At 55.0% G+C, this 17766-nt stretch overlaps 1 protein-coding gene across 1 annotated transcript in view; it reads left to right on the top strand.

The window, feature by feature from the left end:
* Nucleotides 1–17104, top strand: part of UVSSA (UV stimulated scaffold protein A) — a 29558-nt gene extending 12454 nt beyond the window's left edge. Inside the window, exons 9-14 of the mRNA XM_055434340.2 lie at nt 3335–3479; nt 3817–3942; nt 4494–4677; nt 5039–5150; nt 7514–7688; nt 8606–17104. Of these exons, the coding sequence (XP_055290315.1) occupies nt 3335–3479; nt 3817–3942; nt 4494–4677; nt 5039–5150; nt 7514–7688; nt 8606–8699 (836 nt within the window). The 3' untranslated portion in view covers nt 8700–17104. The remainder of the gene's footprint in view (nt 1–3334; nt 3480–3816; nt 3943–4493; nt 4678–5038; nt 5151–7513; nt 7689–8605) is intronic.
* The last annotated feature ends 662 nt before the right edge of the window (nt 17105–17766 follow it).

Below are 17766 nucleotides of genomic sequence, written 5' to 3'. Positions count from 1 at the left end.
TGGGTGGCGGGAGACCCCTTGCTCCTCAAAGGGTCCGGGGCCGGGTCTGCTCCGTGGACCCCGGCGCTGCAGGGCAGCGCAGGAAGTGCTGGGCGCTAGTTCATAATGCCAGTCGATTGTCGTCACTGGTTTTCAATTAAAGGCGATGACTCTGCGGTAGATTCGTCTAAACCCGCAGCTGGGGAGATGGCGCCCATTTCTTTCTCATTTCTTTCTCTGAATTTTCACTGAGGGGCTTTTATCTTCCCCTTAATCCTACCATTTCTGTCAGGATGTAATCTCTTTCTCAAATTTACATTTTAATTACAAGGCCAGCTGAACTAGGTAAAATCAATAGTGTCAGGCTTGAGCCCAGCTCTGCGCTCAGCCCCCGCCTCCCGCTTCCTGCCATCGATCCCGCCGCCCCGCCTGCCGCAGCGCAAATAGGTGCTACTTGGTCACTTTAAACAAAAAGGGGATTTAGACGTTTTTGTGATTTTTCTTAAGAGCTGCTGCGGGAGTGAATTTGAGCTGAGGTCTGGGCCTGGGTCTGGCACCCCGGTCAGCAGGTGGGGCCCATGGCTGCTGGGCTGCCCTTCAGTGTTCTCCCCAAGAGCACCGTTCCCGGGGCCGCGGACTCACTTGCTTTTTGGATTTTTACTTGAAAGTGTGTCATGGAGATTGATTTTCTGCAACAGTGTAAGAATGGTAGTGTTTTCTCAGTGCCCTGACTGTTTACCCTGCTTCAACACGCTTACCCATCTTTTTAATGGTTTAGAACAACAAATCAATGAAAAATATATTTCATTCTTGTAACTCTTAGGAATTCTCGTATCGATCGTTGGGCAGTGATTGTATCCACCTTCGTAAGTGCCACTGCGGCCACTTATCAGCCTGCCTCCCCACGTGTGCGCATGGCCGTGGGTCTGCACCAGCTGGGAGCGCTGCATTGCTGAGATCCCGGGTGGAGGCATCTGGAGGGCCTCGTCCCTGGACCTGGAGTATGCTGGTGGCAGAGCCTGGTCCCCGCCTGCATTCCGAGTGTGCTCAGCGGGGGGCTGCGGGTGACCCACGCGAAGCTGCGTGTGATGAGTGGCTCTGCCCTGGGTCCTCCACTCAGCCACGGGCACTCGAGAAGAAGGGGTGAACCCCACATTCACAGTCTGTGAGAGAATTGGAGGGCCTCTGGAGCAGGGAGGGCAGGCAAGTCTTGTGAGGGACTTGGAGGAAACGTTTTCAGATTTGTGGGTGTCGTGAGGCTTCTGCGACAGCACCAGACAGCACGTGGGTGACTGTGAGGATCTGTGCACAGGGAGGCTGCGTGCAGACACCAGGATCTATGTATACAGGGAGGCTGCGTGCAGACACCAGGCTCTGTGTACAGGGAGGCTGCGTGCAGACACCAGGCTCTGTGTACAGGGAGGCTGCGTGCAGACACCAGGATCTGTGTATACAGGGAGGCTGCGTACAGACACCACACTCTGTGTACAGGGAGGCTGCGTGCAGACACCAGGCTCTGTGTACAGGGAGGCCGCGTGCAGACACCAGGCTCTGTGCACAGGGAGGCCGCGTGTGGACACCAGGCTCTGTGTACAGGGAGGCTATGTGTGGACACCAGGATCTATGTATACAGGGAGGCCGCGTGCGGACACCAGGCTCTGTGCACAGGGGGGCCACGTGCAGACACCAGGCTCTGTGCACAGAGAGGCCACGTGCAGACACCAGGCTCTGTGCACAGGGAGGCCACGTGCAGACACCAGGCTCTGTGTACAGGGAGGCCGCGTGCAGACATCAGGCTCTGTGTACAGGGAGGCTGCGTGCGGACACCAGGCTCTGTGCACAGGGAGGCCTCGTGCAGACACCAGGCTCTGTGTACAGGGAGGCTGTGTACAGACACCACACCTCTGTGTACAGGGAGGCTGCGTGCAGACACCAGGATCTATGTATACAGGGAGGCCTCATGCAGACACCAGGCTCTGTATACAGGTAGCCTGCGTGCAGACACCAGGTTCTGTGCACAGGGAGGCCTCATGCAGACACCAGGCTCTGTGTACAGGGAGGCTGCGTACAGACACCACGCTCTGTGTACAGGGAGGCTGCGTGCGGACACCAGGCTCTGTGTACAGAGAGGCTGCGTGCAGACACCAGGCTCTGTGCACAGGGAGGCCTCATGCAGACACCAGGCTCTGTATACAGGGAGGCCGCCTACAGGCACCAGGATCTGTGCACAGGGAGGCTGCGTCGTTTCCTGTTTTCCCTCTCGCTTCCCTGAGAAGTCCCTGCACACAGATGGAAGGACGGAGGTGCCGTCAGGAGGCCAGGCGCAGGGCGTGGTGGGCTGTACTGTGTTGGTGTCCTTGTAGCTCTGCTCCTCCGGTGGCCCTGTGGCCCCAGGAGCTGCCCGCTTGGCCGTCCTGTCAGTTTTCCCTGTGCCCTGGGAAGGGTTTCTTGGATGGGAGGTCCAAGGTATCTGCTGTAGAAGCCGCAACCTTGACATGTAGTGGAGGTGGGTGAAAAAGTCTTAAGTTTGAACATCATTCCTCAGACCTCATACTCGACTGCTTCTGGTGCCCGTGGATGGTCACGGCTTCAGGAGGAAAGCTGCTCAGACCTTTTTCTTCCCCTCTGACGTTTCTAAGCGCCCTTGAGTGACTTGCCTGTTCTTCCTCTGTCTCCGTCTCGCCCTCAGGAAACCCCTCGTTCTTCCTCTGATTCCAGGAACCCTGGACTCTATTTCCCCCGCTCCAGTCATTTCCTCTCCTTATGGGGTCAGGTGACGAGGACGTGGACACGCGTCACGTCTCCGTGCGCTAAGAACTGCCCACGCGTGTGTGTGGCTGCCTCGTGCCCCGCATCCCCGCCCGGGGCCGCCTCCCCAGGCTGCTCGCGTCCCTCTTCGTCTTTGGCTGTGTCTCCAGCCCCTCTTCAGCTCTCGTCTCCTGGGTGCTTTGCTCGCTGTCTTTGCTGCCATGCAGAGGAGAGCTCGGAGAGTGGGCGGGGCCCTCGGGGTGGAGCGCCTCGGCCCTGATGGTTCTGCCCCCTGCCTGCTGGGATGCTGGCCCCGTGCCCAGCTGGGAAGGGCTGGCAGGTGTCAGGGACAGCCCGGGCACCGCACCGGTGGGCAGGGGGGGCCCTGGTGAAAGGGGTCCAGGGGTGTCAGAGACGTGGCCCTGCCGCTCTGGCCACTTGGCGTGAACACCTGGCCCGCACAGGTCGGTGTCCGGTGGCCTCGGCAGTGAGTGGCCGAGGCTGTGCTCACATGGCTGTGCCATCGCGGGGGGCAAGGGCAGGGCGCCCTCCAGGGCTCTGTGCGGGGCCACAGGGTGGGGACCCAAAGCGGACATCTCTGTTCCAGGGCTGGAGGAAGGTCTGGCCGCATCAGGCTCACAGGCGAGGAAGAGGCCTGGGAGTGACATGGAGGCCTGCGACCCCACCTCTGCGGCCGCCCAAAGGCACCGGCTCCAGCCCCATGGGCCCCCAGCCTCGCCCCCGAGCCCCAGGTGATGCTCAGGCAGCCCCGCGTGCGTACGCCCCAGGCGGGTGCCTACCACGTTTGTCCTGGGGTGGGGGCCTGGGGTCCTGAGTCTTCACTGTTGGCGTGCAGACTAGGTCCGCCCCAAGGAAAGGCCTGTGGCTCTGGGGCCAGAGGGACAGACGTCAGGGCACCCCGAGCCCCACGTGAGGAGCGGGATATCAGCCCGGCTCCCCTGGTCCAGGCCCGAGGTGCAGGGGTCGGGGGTCAGGGCCCAGGGGTGTCCCCAGGGCCTGGGGGGTGGGAGAGGCGGGTGGCCTCGGGGGCCTTGGGCTCCCCGTCCCTGAGCCCTGCTCGCTCTCCAGGGCTTCACTGGCACCGGAGCAGGCTGCACGGCGGGCGGCAGAGCAGGCCCGGGCACCTGTCGTCCCCTTCGGGGTGGACCTGTGCTACTGGGGCCAGGAGGACCTGACGGCTGGCAAGATCCTCAAGTGAGTGAGGGCACTGCGCCCTGTGCGCCCTGCACGCAGTGGACACAGCTCTTAGCGGCTCTTGAAGCCCCAGGGCTGGGCATTGGTCCGGCCCTGCCCAGAGGCCTGTGGGCTTTTTGAACCTCCCTGTGGCCCCCTAAGGGGCCTCCCCTGTCACTGCCCTGACAGTGTGAGGGCCTTGGCCCAGCCCAGCCCAGCCCAGCCCAGCCCATGCTCCCAGCTCTGCCCCAGGTTCGCATCACCATCCCCTTCTGTTCTCTGCCTGGGCTCCTGTGGGGCGGGCCCAGGACTGTACGGGAGCTTCCTGGACGCTGCTGTGTTGCTGCACCGGCCCACACTTTTTATCTGCAGACCTGAGGGCAGGAAATGTGGGTCTGTGTTTTATTAACGCCTGTCAGGGACCCCCCCTCCCCAGGCCCAGGCCACACTGGGGTGTCAGGCCGCTTGGCTGTGCTTGGCGTACCCCTGCCGTGCTCGGCGTCTCCACTTGCCCTGGGTGCACTTGCAGGCCAAGCCTCGCTGTGGGTGCTGAGAGGTGGGTCTGTGTGCAGGTGTGACTCGGAGCACCGCTTCTGGAAGCCCTGTGAAGTGGATGCCGAGGTGGACAGTGCCAGCGTCTCCGAGGCCCTGCGGAGCCGCCGCATAACCTTCGCAGGGCAGTTTGAGCCGGTGCAGCACCGTTGCCGCGCCCCAAGACCCGACGGCCGGCTCTGCGCGCGCCAGGACCGCCTGAAGGTGGGGCAGGGCAGGGGGCCCGTGGTGGACAGGGCAGGGCTGGGGGCCCGTGGCGGACAGGGCTGGGCTGGGCTCTAGCCTGCTGGCACCAAGACCCCCTGGGTGGGCACAGGGCTGGGCTCCTCCGCCTCGGTCGTTGCGTCCCTGGCCGCGTGGTGCTGAGCCTGCTCTGTGCTGGGTCCATGGAGGCGGACTGACCGCAGACCGCCACCCCTGCCTGGCTCTCACGCTGCACCTGAGGGCCCCTGCCTTGTGTGGCATGTGTTGGAGGGCAGGGGGGTGTGGGCCGGCCCTCCTCAGAGCCGTCGGTGGGGTGGCCGGCAGCCTGTCCCGCGTCAGAACTGCTCCATTCTCCGTGCAGTGCCCTTTCCATGGGAAGATCATCCCGAGAGATGACACGGGACGGCCCCTCCATGCAGAGGACAGGGCCCGGGAGCAGAGGCAGCAGCTGCAGAGGCCAGCAGGGCACCCAGGTGGGTCTGGGGGGCAAGGAGCGGGCCTGATGTGAGAACACCCTGCACCCAGAGGCCTGCAGGCCAGCCCATGGTGCCCGTGGGGGTCAGCTGCCATCTCCAGGACAGCGGTGACCTTAGCTCAGGGTGTGTGGCCCTCGGCACTGGCAGGACCCTCAGCTTCAGCTTCCGTCCTGGTCACGTTTTCACGTGGCTCCTGGTGGGTGGCATGGGTACACCCACGGCTGGAAACCGCTCTGTCATTGTCTGTTGGGGTTCTGGGTGTTTAAACCCATGTTTACGCATGTGAGGGAACAAGGTGAGGAAGGTAAGTGGCTGAAACCTGGGGCTGCCTGGAGGCTGCCAGCTCCTGTCTGCTTGCTCACCTGCTGCCTGGCCAGCCTGAGCACACAGGGCTGTGGGGTGCATGTGGTGTGCAGCGTGTGTAGACCGTCTGTGCTGTGCGAGCAGAAGGCCAGGGTCCTGCCCATGGTCCCAGGCAGTCCTGCTGGGCCTCTGAGCGTGGAGCGCTCTCTCGGGTACCTCCTTGAGGTCCCCGTTTTCTGACCCATAGGCCAGTTTCATGCAAAATGGACAAGGGACTGGAGCCACTGAGATGGTTCTGTGCCTTTCACAGCACTCACCTCGTGCTGCGTCCTGGTGTGGGCTGCGGGCTGGCCTCTGCCTGGCTCCCAGAGGCCCCTGAGCGCAAGCAGGGTGGGGACCCACAGAAGTGGCCCCCTGCCAGGGCAGCCCCAAGTACCCTCGGGGTGGGGCGGGGCCTGACCTGTGTCAGAATCCCATGGTTGGTCGACCTGGGCTGAGGTCTGGAGGCCCCCACTCTTGTGACAAAGGCCACGGGCTCAGGCCCAGAGCTCCCCAAGGCAGAGGGTAGCTGTGTCCTCGGGGTGGTGCCTGTGGCCTGCAGGTCCCAGCCAGGCCGCGTGTCACTTAAGCAGGTCCTTCCTTCATCTGGAGAGATCGGTGTTGGATTTCAGCCTCACAGCAGGTCAGCCCTGGGCCCTGGGCCTGGAGGGCGGCAGGGACGGGCCTGACCTGCTCATGCAGGGGCCGCGGCCTCCCCTGGTGGCCCACACTCAGGAGCAAATTAAGTGCCTATTTTTTGTGTCAGCCCTGAAGAGTATCAGGTTCTGCAGCCCTCGGTGACTTGTTAACAACAGGTACCGGGCCGGGGCCAGCGCTGGCCAGTCAGATGTGAAATAGCGTCTCTTTACTAACTGCAGTATCGATCCCGCCTCCCTCGCACGCGGGTAATTTTCTTTTCCCCGGTGCTCACCTCGGTGACAATGCGTGCGGGGCTCCAGGGCCCGTCAGCACGCAGGACGGCCCGCTGCCGGCTCCTATTGATTTTCTTCAAAGGCTTTTAAATTGCTCCTTCATTTTCCTGAGATGCTCATTCCATCTCTACTGGGTGCCGGCGTTTTTCCGTTGTGTTTAAACAATTGCTCCATTCACTGGGTTCCTAAACTGTGACGCCTTCTCATTACTGGGAGATAAACTGTTTGGACAGTTTTCCTTAATCTTGGATTAATCGTTCCTATATCTGGATTGTGCAGCCCCGTATCCCTTCACTTTAGAAATCAACTTGGGGAGGCCGCGCCGTCTCTGAATCTGGGCACCTGGCTCCCCCCTGCTGGATGCAGCCTGCTCACTGCCAGCCCCTCTGCCAGCCCAGGCTGCTCACTGTTGGGGTCAGGGGTGTCCAGCACCCTCTGCCAGCTGGGGCCAGGGTCCGTAGGTCTGGACACTGGCGGGGCTGTGCTGGATGGATGCCAAATTTCAGGGACCTCCACACAGCCCCGCCCCACCCCGCCCCCCCAGGAGAGAAGCAGGTTGAGGTGAGTGGACCTTGAGGCCTCTGCCTGCGGGTTGGGAGCTCTTCTCCTGTGTTTGGACTGTTAACCCTTTCCATCCTGGCAAGCGGGCACACGGATGTGGTCCCTGGTGCAGCTGGGGCAGGTGAGGCCAGGCTGGGGCTGGGGGACATTTGTTTCCCTTTGGACCACCTGCTCCTGCTATCTTGAGGGGCCTGGGTGAGCTGACACCCTCCTCGCGGGGGCCTGGGGCCAAGTTAGCTTCAGCCAATCAGGAGGTGCGGCAGGCGCTTCTCCCTTGGCGGTGGCTGGCCTGCGCCCACCCTCTGGCAGGGACAGGTCAAGGGCCCCGGCAAGGGGCAAGTGGGCCACAGTCCACCTGGAGGCTGATGCAGCTACTTGTCCGTGGCCTTGTCCCCTGGTCACCAGACTTGGTTGCCTTGCTGCCTAGGGGCTCCGTGGGGACACCCCCTGTAATCACCTACGGAGGGGTCAGGCCTTGGTGAGGTTGGCGCGGGTGTTTTCTGAAATCTCAGTGTCTGTCTGCAGACTGGCAGGATCCTGAGTTCCTGAGGGACGTGGAGGCAGCCACCGGGGTGGATCTGGGCTCGTCCAGGCCTGGCGGGAAAGGCAAGGGCAAGCAGCGTAAGCACCCGGGCCTTACTGACCTCAAGCGACAGGCTGACACGGCACGCGCACGCATTGCCAAGAAAGTCTTCGCCAAGTAAGTGCTCCTCACGGCGTCCTGTTCTCTGCCCTGGGTGCTGGGACACGAGCAGAGGGGCCACCTGCCCAGCGCCTCAGCGTCCGTCCCGCTGCTGTGCCGGCCAGAGGCACTGCCCACCGCCAGTGCCTGGGGAAGGCGCAGGGGTGCCTGCTTGGTTGGCACCCAGGCCTTGGGGTGGGGCCATCCTCAGGCTCGACACTGCGACGGTGCTCCGCTCGCTGCACCGGCCAGGGGATGTGCTCCCAGCAACCACAGAGTCCTGGGGGCGCCCAGAGGGCAGCTTCCTGAGCGCCCCGCAGAGCCCCTGCGCTGCGGGCACAGGAACGGCTACATCCGGAGCGTCATGACCCCAGGCTCTGGGCTCGTGGCTGGCTCCCTGTGACTCGGCTGGGGTGGAGGGCAGGGTGGGTGCTGGTGGCAGGAGGAGCGTGGCCTGGGGTGTGCTCCCCAAGTGGCCTGGGCGGGCTCCCTGCCGCATGCTGTGTGTCTGGCGGTGTGCTGTGTGGGAGGCCGCGCCTCCTCCAAGGCACAGGTGCCGCCTGTCGCGGTGTGTCTGCTCTGGGCAGGGGCTCCCAGCGTGTCCAGGCAGGAGGAAGCTGGGCTGAGGATCAGGCGTGTCCTGCTGCCTCTGCCCACCTGGCTGCTGGGCGGGCTGTGCTCTCATGGGCAAGATTGGGGTCTGGAGGCCGCCCTTGGGGCTCAGGGAACAGTGGGAGACGTGCCAGGCCAGACCAAGGTGGCCTTGGGGGCAGAGCCCCCCACCGTGGTGCCGTGGTGCCCTTCTGTAGGGGGCTCCCAAGTGGTCCGAGTGCAGCAGCCACCCCAGCACTGGGGTCCCAGTCCCGCCAGGCTGCCGTTGGGGGCCCGGGGCCCAGCCGGCCTCCCTGGTCACATCTCGCTGTGCTTCCCTGCAGGGCAGCCGTGCAGAGGGTGGTCACCGCCATGAACCAGATGGACCAGAAGAAGCACGAGAAGTTTGCAAACCAGTTTAACTACGCCCTGAATTAGAGGGCCAGGCCTGTGTGCTGGATCCCCTGTGGTGTCCTCGCCTCCTCTGTGGGTGTGGGCGGCAACAGCAGTCATTGTCCAGTGTTCAAGGCGAGGACCCGGCGCACACTCTTAAGTGTCCCAGCAGTGTGGACGTGCCTGCTGTGGGGACCTCGGCCAGCGCTTTCGGGCCCACCTGCCTGGTCGCCTGGGGTGACGTGGCTCAGGACTGCCCAACGTCCAGGACGAGCGCATCCCTGCCCTGCCCCCAGCCTTCTCCCCTCCTCTCCTGGTCCCTGCTGGGCGCTTCCTGTGCGCGGAGCCACCGCCCCCGCCAGCTGCCTTCACGAGGTGCGGGTCCTCAGGGCCGCCCCCGGGGCTGTCAGCGCATCCTCCTCTTAGTCCAGACAACACCTCACTGTGTGAACAGGCCACACTCACCCTGCATCCGGACACGCGGGTGATCTGTGCTCTGGGGTTACAGGTACCGTTGTGCCCATCTGTGAGCAGGTTTTTGTGTGGGCGTGTTTTCACTCCTTTTGGGTTCGTGCCTGGAGGTGAAGTGGATGGGCTGTATGGTAACTCTGTGTTTAACTTGCCGATTAATTGCTGGGATGTCCCCAAAGCGGCTGTGCCGCTCACACCCCCACCAATGCATCCGGTGCTCAGTCTCCGTGTTCTCACCGTGCTTGTCATCGTCAGCATTTTTAAGTTTAGCCATCCTAGTGGGTGTGAAGTGGCATCTCCTTGAGGTTTGGACTTGCGTTTTCTAAGGATGAATGATGGTGGACATCTTGTTCAGTTGCTAAGTCTTGCCCGACTCCGTGACCCCAGGGACTGCATCGTGCCAGGCCTCCCTGTCCGTTACTGTCTCCTGGAGTTTGCTCAGACTCATGTCCATCGAATCAGGATACCATCCGGTCAGCTGTGTTGAACATCTTTTCGTGTGCTCACTGGTCATGGGCTATCTTCTCTGGAGAAACATCTAGACCCTTTGCCCGTTTCCAGTTGAGCTGCTGTTCTGAGCTGCAAGAGCTCTGCGTGTGTTCTGGGCACTAGACCCTCATGGGTCTGCTGTCACCCCCACTGTTCTCCTCTCCTTGCAGTGTCCTCTGAAGACAAAGCTGTGGGTTTCCATATGCCACGTCTCTGTGTCGTCTCGGCACTCGCGCGTTTCACGTCGTATCTGAGCAGTGGTGCTGTTCCCCAGTCATGAGTGTAACTCGTGCTTTCTTCCAGGAGCTTCACGATCTTGCTCTTAAACTGAGGTCTTTGGTGCGGTTCAGCCATTTTGCACTAATTTCCGTCTGTGCATCATTTGTGTGGATATCCAGTTGTCTCAGCATCATTTATCGATAAGATCGTTCTCTTTCCCATTGAATTGTCTTGGCACCTTTGTTGACTGTAAGTTGACATTAAATGTCTGAATTTATTTCTGGAGTCTCACTTCTGTTCCCTGACCTCGTGCTGCTACTACAGTCTTGACTGATGTATCCTTGCAAGAAATTTTGAAAGCCTCCAACTTTGTTCTTTTTCAACATTGTTTTGACTGTTCTGGGTCTTTTACATTTCCAAATAAATTTTAGGATGAGCTTGTCAATTTCTGCCAAAAAATAAAAAGGTATCAGATTTTACGGATTGTGTTGACTCTTACGAGAGGATTTTTTTCTACAGTAAATACTTTGGGGTCCCACATGAGCTGTGGTTGGGTGACTCCTTGGAGGCAGAACCACAGATGCAGGGGGGGTAGGTACCCCTGACTCCTGCGATGTTAGAGGTCAAACATAATGTTGTCTTAATATTAAATTTTATGCTTAGTGAACTTAGAGCATCTTTCCATATACTTAGGTTTTCTTTGTATTTTCACAGTTTCGTGGTTTTTCGTATACCAAGTTTTGTCTTTGTTAAATTTATTCTTAAAAGTTTTATTCTGTTTGATGCTATTATAAATGTAGTTCTCCGAATTTCATTTTTGGATTGTTCGCTACTAATACCTAGATACTACAAGTGTTTTACGTTGATCGTATGTCTTGAAAGTTCTCAGCTCACTTACTAGTTTTAACAGGGCTGTGTGTGTGTGTAGATTCCTTAGGACTTTTCGTACACAGGGTCATCATCTGCAGGAGGGAGTTGTGTTTCTTCCTTTGCAATTTGGACTCTTTTGTCTCTTTGTCTTGTCTGGTTGCTTTGGCTGGAGCCTCAGGGCAGAGCCAGAGAGACTGGAGGGGAGAGACGTCCTCTTCTCGTCACTGATCTGAGAGGAAGAGCTTTTGGTCTTTTCCCGCAGAGTGTGACGGTAGCTGAGCTTTTTGTAGATGCTGCGTAGCAGGTTGAGGATGTTCCCTTGTGTTCCTAGTTTGTTGAGTGTTCTGTCATGAAGGGAGTTGAATTTTTGTCAGATGCACTTTCTACATCTATTGAAATGATTGTGTGGTTTCTATCTTTTGTTTTGTTGATATAGCGTATTACGTTAATTGCTTTTCATATGTTGAACCACCCTTGCATTAGTGGGATAAATCTCACGTGGTCAGCTCAGTTGTTTGTATTTTCTAGAAACCTGCCCATCTTATCTAGGTTATACATACAGTTCGTAGTATTCCTTTATAATCATTTATGTTTCCATAAGGTTGATAGACGAGATCTTTTCAGGAAAATTGGAAATAGCAAAGGAACAGTTCAGCCACAGATGGGCACAGTAAAGGACAGAAACGGTGAAGACCTAACGGAATCAGAAGAGACAGAAAGAATACACGAACTGTGCTAAAAAAGGTCTTAATGACCCGGATAACCACGATGGTGTGGTCAGTCACTCAGAGCCAGACATTCTGGGCTGTGAAGTCAAGTGGGCCTTAGGAAGCACTGCTGTCAGCAAAGCTAGTGGAGGTGATGGGATTCCAGCAGAGCTGTTTAAGATCCCCAAAGATGATGCAGTCAAAGTGCTACCTCAACATGCCAGCAAACTCGAAAACCCAGCAGTGGCCACAGGACTGGAAAAGACCAGTCCTCATCCCAGTTCCCAAGAAGGTCTGTGCTAAACAATGTTCAAACCCCTGCCAGTCACTCTCATCTCCCATGCTAATAAGCTGATTCTCAAAATTCTTCATGCTAGGCTTCAGCGTTACGTGAACTGAGAACTTCCAGATGTCCAAGCTGGGTTTAGAAAAGGCAGAGGAACCAGAATTCAAATTGCTAGCATTTGCTGGATCATACAGAAAGCCAAGGAATTAAAAAAAAAATCTACCTTTGTTTCATTGATCACGCCAAAGTCTTTGACGATGTGGGTCATAGCAACTGTGAAAAACTCTTAAAAGAGATGAGACTACCACACCATCGTGCCTGTCTCCTGAGAAGCCCGTGTGCCAGTCAAGAGGCAACAGTTAGAGCCTCGTGTGGGACAGGGACTGCTTCAGGGCTGAGCGAGGTGTGGACCAGGCTGTGTGTCACCCTGCTTCACTGACACGCAGAGCACATCATGCAAAATGCTGGTCTGGACAGAGCACAGGCTGCAATCAAGACTGCTGGGAGAAACGTCACCAACCTCAGACACGCAGGTGACACCACTCAAGTGGCAGGAGGGGAAGAGGAGCTGAAGAGCCTCTTGAAGGAGGAGGGTGAAAAAGTCAGCTTAAAACTAAGCATTAAGGACAACTGTGATCATGGCGTCCAGTTCCATCACTTCGTGGCAAATAGAAGGGGAGAAGGGGAAGCAGTGACAACCCTCCTCTTCTTGGGCTCTCAGATCACTGTCGCCATGAAATCAGAAGGTGATTGCTTCTTGGTAGGAAAGCTGAGGCAAACCTAGACAGCGTGTTAAAACACAAAGGTGTCACTTTGCCGACAGAGATTCATATGGTCAAGGCTGTTTCTTTCCAGTAGTCACAGACGATTGTGAAACCTGAGCTACAAAGAAGGCAGAGTGCTGAACTGATGCTTCTGAACTGTGGTGCTGGAGAAGATTCTTGAGAGTCCCTTGGACTGTAAGGAGATCCAACCAGTCCATCTTGAAATCAACCCTGAATACTCATTGGAAAGACTGATGCTGAAGCTGAAGACTGATGCTCCAGTACTCTGGCCACCTGATGCAAAGGGCTGACTCACAGGAAAAGACCCTGATGCTGGGAAGGATTGAGGGCGGGAGGAAAAGGGGATGACAGAGGATGAGATGGTTGGATGGCATCACCGACTCGATGGACACGAACCTGGGCAAACCCCGGGAGAAGGTGAGGGACAGGGAGGCCTGGCGTGCTGCAGTCCCTGGGGCCGCCTCGAGCTGGACACGACTTGGTGACTGAACAACAAAAGCAGGGTTGATGGTGCTGTCTCTTCCGTCCTTCCTGGTTTTGGGAATGTGAGCCTCCTCGCTCTGTTCCTGGTCAGTCTCGCTGAAGAAGCATCCGTTCTATCGATCTGTTCCAAGGTGTCCTCTATTATCCGTCACTTTTTGCTTGGTTAATTTCCACTCTAACCTTTATTTCTGTGGGTTGCTCTGCATTTATAATTTTTCAGTTTTGTCGCACTTTCTTTGGTGGAAGTCTAGCTAGCTTACTGTTTGGACGCCTGCTTTTTAATGTGGCTGTTTATGGGTATAAAGTTTCATCTAAGCACTGATTTAGCTTCATCCTATACATTTTAGCATATTGTGTATTCATATTTATTTATTCTTAAAGTATTTTCTAACTTCTCTTGTGATTTTTTCTTTTACCCATTATTTATTTAGGAGTTGTTTAATGTCCACATGCTTGTGAATTTCCCAAGTTTCCTTCTGGTAACTTGATTTCTAATTTCACTGAGCCAAAGAGCACGTCTTGTGTGATTTCAGTTCTTTAGAATTTGAGACCCGTGGTCTATCCTGGAGAGTTACATGCGGCTCCGTGTTCTGCTGGTGGTGGGTGTTCTGTGGAGTCTGTAGGTATGGTTGGGGTCTAGTGCTGCTCAGGTTTTCTTTTCCTATTGCTCTTTACCCCAGCTGTTAAAGTCATTATTTGTTTTTTAAAGTCTTTATTGAGTTTGTTACAATATTGTTTCTGTCTTATGTTTTGGGCCAGGAGGCATGTGGGATCTTAGCTCCCCGACCAAGGATCAAACCTGCATCCCCCTGCATTGGAAGGGGAAGTCTTAACCCACTGGACCACCAGGGAAGTCCCAGCCTCATTCCTTTCTAGTAACACATTCAGGTCTCCTGGAGTGAGCAGAACACATGTTCTAAGCACTTTCTGATTATTTGCCAGTTAACCAAACTTGCCTTCCAAGTAAGGGTCTGGAAGGGGGTCACTGTGGGCACGTATGCCGTGTGTATGTACACACACCTGAGTGTGCGCCTGTGCGCACCAAAGTCCAATCTCAAGCAGCTTCTGCACTGTTAGCTTGTTCCCCATTTTAGCTCCACCTTTTCTCTCCTCCACCCTTGGAGGTGAGTGAGAGTTGACGGTAGTTTGAACCCCAGTCTAGTAGTAGTAGTGTAGTGTAGTCGCTCAGTCGTGTCCGACTCTTCGCAACCCCATGGATTGTAGCCCACCAGGCTCCTCTGTCCGTGGGATTCTCCAGGCAAGAATACTGGAGTGGGCCGACATTTCCTTCTCCATGTTAAATTCATTATTGAAAGTGGGGTATTGAAATCGCCAACTATTAAAATTACCTATTTCTCCCTTTTCTGTCAGTTTTTGCTTCATGTACTTTAGGGCTTTGTTGTTAAGTGCATATATGTTTATATTTGGTATTTCTTCCTGAGGGATTGACCTTTTATCTTAGAGCATGACCTTCTCTGTCTCTAGGGACAGCGTTTGCCTAAAGTCTGTCTTGTGTGACGTGAGTGTCCCTTCCGTTGTTCGCGCGACACAGCCTTCTCCAGCTTCACCCTCGTCGTCTCTGAATCTAAAGTCTTTCTTATGGATGGCATGTATTTGATCATGTTTCTTAGTCCGTTCTGCCAACTCTGTTGCTTGAGTGGAACATTAAATCTGTTTACCTTTAATATAATTACTGATAAGGTAAGATTTATGTCTGCCGGTTTTTTTTTTCTATGTGTCTTTTAAAACCTTTCTTCCCTGTTACTGATTTCCTGTGTGTTAAATAACTGTTTAATTCCCTTGTAATACTTTAATTCCCTTGTGCCTTTCATTATTTGTAGTGGTTGCATTGAGGATTATGATGAACAACTTAATACACTCTAGTTTGGATTAATGCCAGCTGGATTTCAGTGGTTACACAGCTGTTCCCTTAGAACTGTGTTTCTTTCCAGCTCCTTTCCACTGTTCTTATCACTTATCATACAAGTTGCGTCTTACAGGTTGTCAGCCCATCAGCATAGGTTTGTGATTACTGCTGTATGTAGTTGCCCTTTGACTCAGTAGGAAAGGAAGAGGTTCATAGACACGTTACACTGTCTTATCAGCCCCGAGGCTGCCTTTGCCAGTGCCCTGTGTGTCTCCTTGAGGATTTGAATCTGCCAGCCGTGAACTGCCTTTGTCCTTGTCTCTTTGGGGATGTCTTCATTGCTTCTTTATTTTTGAGTAGTTTTGGTGGATATGGAATTCTTGGTGTAACAGTTTTTTCTTTCAACACTTTGAATATGTCATGTCACCGCTTCCTAGGCTCCAGGGTTCCAGCCGAGAAGGCAGCTGTCAGTCTTTCAGAGAAAGAAGCCTCTACATACTGAGTTGGGTTTTCTCTGCTTTCCAGATGGTCTGTCTTCACCGTCCTGCTGTTGACTGAAACCTGTCTGGTCTGGGGCTCACTGTCCATGTGCTGCTGGGGCTCTGCTGAGCTGCTTGCTGTGGCAGGGGTTTCTCGTTAACCTGGGAGGTTGTGGCCATTCTTTCTCCAGAGGTTCTGTCCGCCACGCTCCTCTTTCCCTTCCAGGGCCACAGCGTGTGCCCGCACAGGCCTCGGGCCTGTTTGTTTCTCCATCCTTTTTTCTGTTTCTCAGACTGGACCTGTTGACCTGTCTTCAAGGGCCTGCATTCTTCCTTTTGCCGACTAGTCAGGTGTTGAGTTGCTCTAGCGAGCTTTCCATTTTAGTGATTGTACTTCTTCAGTCCAGAAAGAGTCTGTTTTGTTCTCTTAATTTGTTTCTTGTTACTGGTACTCTACTGGTAAAACATCATTCTTTAGATGTGGACATACAGTAACTGGTTTACTTGTCTAGTAAGTTGAACGCCTGGGCTTGCTCCAGAGCAGCTTCTGTTGACCGCTTTCTCCCTCTGTGTACAGGCTCTACTTGCCCAGTTCTTCTTTCCTGGTGTCTCTTTCTTTGTTAAGTAATATGATGTGGCAACTCTGGAAGATCCTCCCATCCCCCAGATTTCTTTCTGTTTGTTTGGTGTGTTTTCTGGACCAGCTGTGTAGGTCTGCAGCTGTTACGCTTGGCCGTGTGAGTCCTTGCCCGGCAGGTTCCTAATGAGCTCCTTCAGGTCAGTTCAGTTCAGTCGCTCAGTGTGTCCGACTCTCTGCGACCCCATGAATCACAGCACGCCAGGCCTCCCTGTCCATCACCAACTCCCGGAGTTCACTCAAACTCATGTCCATCGAGTCGGTGATGCCATCCAGCCATCTCATTCTCTGTCATCCCCTTCTCCTCCCGCCCCCAATCCTTCCCAGCATCAGACTCTTTTCCAGTGAGTCAACTCTTCACATGAGGTGGCCAAAGTATTGGAGTTTCAGCTTTAGCATCAGTCCTTCCAGTGAACACCCAGGATTGATCTCCTTTAGAGTGGACTGGTTGGACCTCCTTGCAGTCCAAGGGACTCTCAAGAGTCTTCTCCAACACCACAGCTCAAAAGCATCAATTCTTTGGTGATCAGCTTTCTTCACAGTCCAACTCTCACATCCATACATGATCAGCTCATTCAGTTCAGTTCAGTCGCTCAGTCGTGTCTGACTCTCTGCGACCCCATGAATCCCAGCATGCCAGGCCTCCCTGTCCATCACCATTAGGTTTCCTCAAATGCTTTGATCCAGTGAGTCTTGTCGTTTGGCCGACTAGCTGTGTGTGCATGCGTGTGTGGGGGGGTGTGTGTGCATGAGTGCACGCCTGTGTGCGTGTGCGTGTGGGGTGCGTGTCTGTGAGCGCACCCATGTGCGTGAGCGAGTGCGTTGGGGGTGCGTGTGGGTGTGTTGGGCACACCGTCAGTGTTCTACCAGCCAGATGCTGACCCTCACTTGGTTCTCACTTCATGAATGTTTTGATCTTTGCTCCATGAGAAAGTAGCTTAAAGTTGTAATTGATGTTTCTCTTAGGAGTGACAGCAAGCATTTTCCATATGTTAAAGCATTCGTTGTTTATCCGTTTCTGGGAATTGTATTCCATACCCTTTGCTCATTTTTCTGTTAGCTTATGGGTTTCTTATTAAACTGTGGGAACACTGTATTCAGTGAGAAAACAAGCTGTACGTGACGAGTTGCAAATACACCCTAATTTTACATTCTGATTTTGCTCACGTTGTTTTCTGCCATGTAGATGTTTCTGAATGTAGTTGAATTTAACCAGTCTTTCATGGCTTCTTCGTTTTATATCCCTTGGGCCCTGGGGCTGCTTTGGGGTGTGGGGTGGTATGGTGTGGCCCCCTTGCCCGGGGCAGACTGACTGGCCAGCCCAGGGAGCAGCAGAGGGGTGGCAGGAGTGTTGGCTGCATAGAAAGGAACACTCCAGTGACAGAGCCTGGTGAACACAGGGTTTAAACATGCTCCAGTCCCCAAGAAAGGCAACGCCAAGGAATGCTCAGACGACCGCACAGTTGCACTCGTCTCACACGCTAGTAAAGTCATGCTCAAAATTCTCCAAGCCAGGCTTCAGCAATACATGAACCGTGAACCTCCAGATGTTCAAGCAGGTTTTGGAAAAGGCAAAGGAACCAGAGATCAAATTGCCAACATCCGCTGGATCATCGAAACAGCAAGAGAGTTCCAGAAAAACATCTATTTCTGTTTCATTGACTATGCCAAAGCCTTTGACTGTGTGAATCACCATAAATTGTGGAACATTCTGAAAGAGATGGGAATACCAGACCACCTGACCTGCTTCTTGAGAAACCTGTATGCAGGACAGGAAGCAACAGTTAGAACTGTACATGGAACAACAGACTGGTTCCAA

Source organism: Moschus berezovskii, chromosome 5 (genome assembly GCF_049115385.1).
Source record: "Moschus berezovskii isolate FMDL1 chromosome 5, NW_MosBer_1.0, whole genome shotgun sequence".
Lineage (NCBI taxonomy): Eukaryota > Metazoa > Chordata > Mammalia > Artiodactyla > Moschidae > Moschus > Moschus berezovskii.
The sequence above is the reverse complement of the archived record's forward strand: the minus strand, read 5'-3'. Positions and strand labels throughout refer to the sequence as shown.